Source organism: Sinocyclocheilus grahami, unplaced genomic scaffold (genome assembly GCF_001515645.1).
Source record: "Sinocyclocheilus grahami isolate Dianchi unplaced genomic scaffold, SAMN03320097.WGS_v1.1 scaffold4335.1, whole genome shotgun sequence".
NCBI classification, from domain to species: domain Eukaryota; kingdom Metazoa; phylum Chordata; class Actinopteri; order Cypriniformes; family Cyprinidae; genus Sinocyclocheilus; species Sinocyclocheilus grahami.
In genome coordinates, this window is record NW_015509294.1 from 6,124 (window position 1) to 7,410 (window position 1,287).

The window sequence follows — 1,287 nt, forward strand, 5'->3', positions numbered from 1 at the left end:
GTTTCTTTCTTCTGTTGAACACAAAAGAAGGTGTTTTGAAGAATGTTGGTGACCGTGCTGTTGGTGGTCTCCATTTTTGGGTGAACTATGCCTTTTTAAGTTTTTGCGTGTTTTGTGAACATGTTTCCGGTTTTTCCAGCAGACATATCGAGCTTTGGGACTCATGCGGGTAATGCAGATTCAAGTGTGGTTTGCATCATTAACGTTTAGAAATGCTAAGTAATTTTGTAAATAAATTTCGGTATTTGTAACCATAAAAGTAATGTCATTTGGAAATATGATATAGTTTAATATTTTAATGTTATATGTCATGCATTTTTTATTTTTGTAAGAATAATAGTGAAATATAATTATAAATTATATTATAGAATTTTATATAAGCACTATAATTAATTATTGTAGTTATAAATGTAACCAATATTGTGATTATTGCAATGATTTTAATGCATTTTTTGATCAAAGTTTAAAAAAAAACGTACAAACTTGTTAATTTGGCAAGTTTGATTCATTTTCGAAAATCAAAGTTTAAATTAAAATTCTAAATCAAAGATTTGTTGCATTTTTATTTAAATTAAAACGTTTTACTCCGAGTATATCAGTGTAGCTTTTGTTAACTAAAGCTATTTAAATAGTTGTCATTAATTGAAATTAAGCTAAACTTAAATATAAATATAAGATATAAACTTAAATGTAAAGAGGAAATGTTGCCTTGGAAACTAACGGAAATAGAATAAGTTTAAGATGAAGTCTAAAAAAATTGAAATAAAGCTAAACAGAATTAAACAAATAATAATAATGAAATAAAAAACTTTATAAAAATTACAAATACATTTGTACATAAAATTACTAAAACTTAAACTGGAATCAAAATGAAAGTTTGTAACATGAAAAATAAAAGCTAATTAAAAATATTAATAAATACTGTAGTAGTAGTATATAAATAATAGTCTTGTATTTGCAGATTATTGTTTTGTTACATTGGTGCATATAAATTAAAAGAATTAAATATTCATGTTCTTTTGGTGAGAAACCATATGAACTTTTACGTCTTGCATTAAACATTTTGAATGCACTTGGCTCAATGACTGTTTGATTGAAAAAAACAACAACCACCAGCCAATCTAACCTATTTCATAGCAATCAAATATCGTCGATATACTAAAAAGAAAAAAATCTAGCTATACTGCTCAGATATAGCTTCCAATTCTTAGGTTTAAATGAGAACATCTTTGCCTTTTCAGGGTTGAAAACCGGCTACGGTACGACGAGCACAGCATACAGTCAGCC

At 26.7% G+C, this 1,287-nt stretch overlaps 1 protein-coding gene across 1 annotated transcript in view; it reads left to right on the top strand.

Annotated features, from left to right (window-relative positions):
* LOC107576785 (zinc finger RNA-binding protein-like) overlaps positions 1-1,287 on the top strand; it is an 8,107-nt gene that overhangs the window by 1,085 nt on the left and 5,735 nt on the right. Inside the window, exon 4 of the mRNA XM_016262917.1 lies at positions 1,242-1,284. Within this exon, the coding sequence (XP_016118403.1) occupies positions 1,242-1,284 (43 nt within the window). The remainder of the gene's footprint in view (positions 1-1,241; positions 1,285-1,287) is intronic.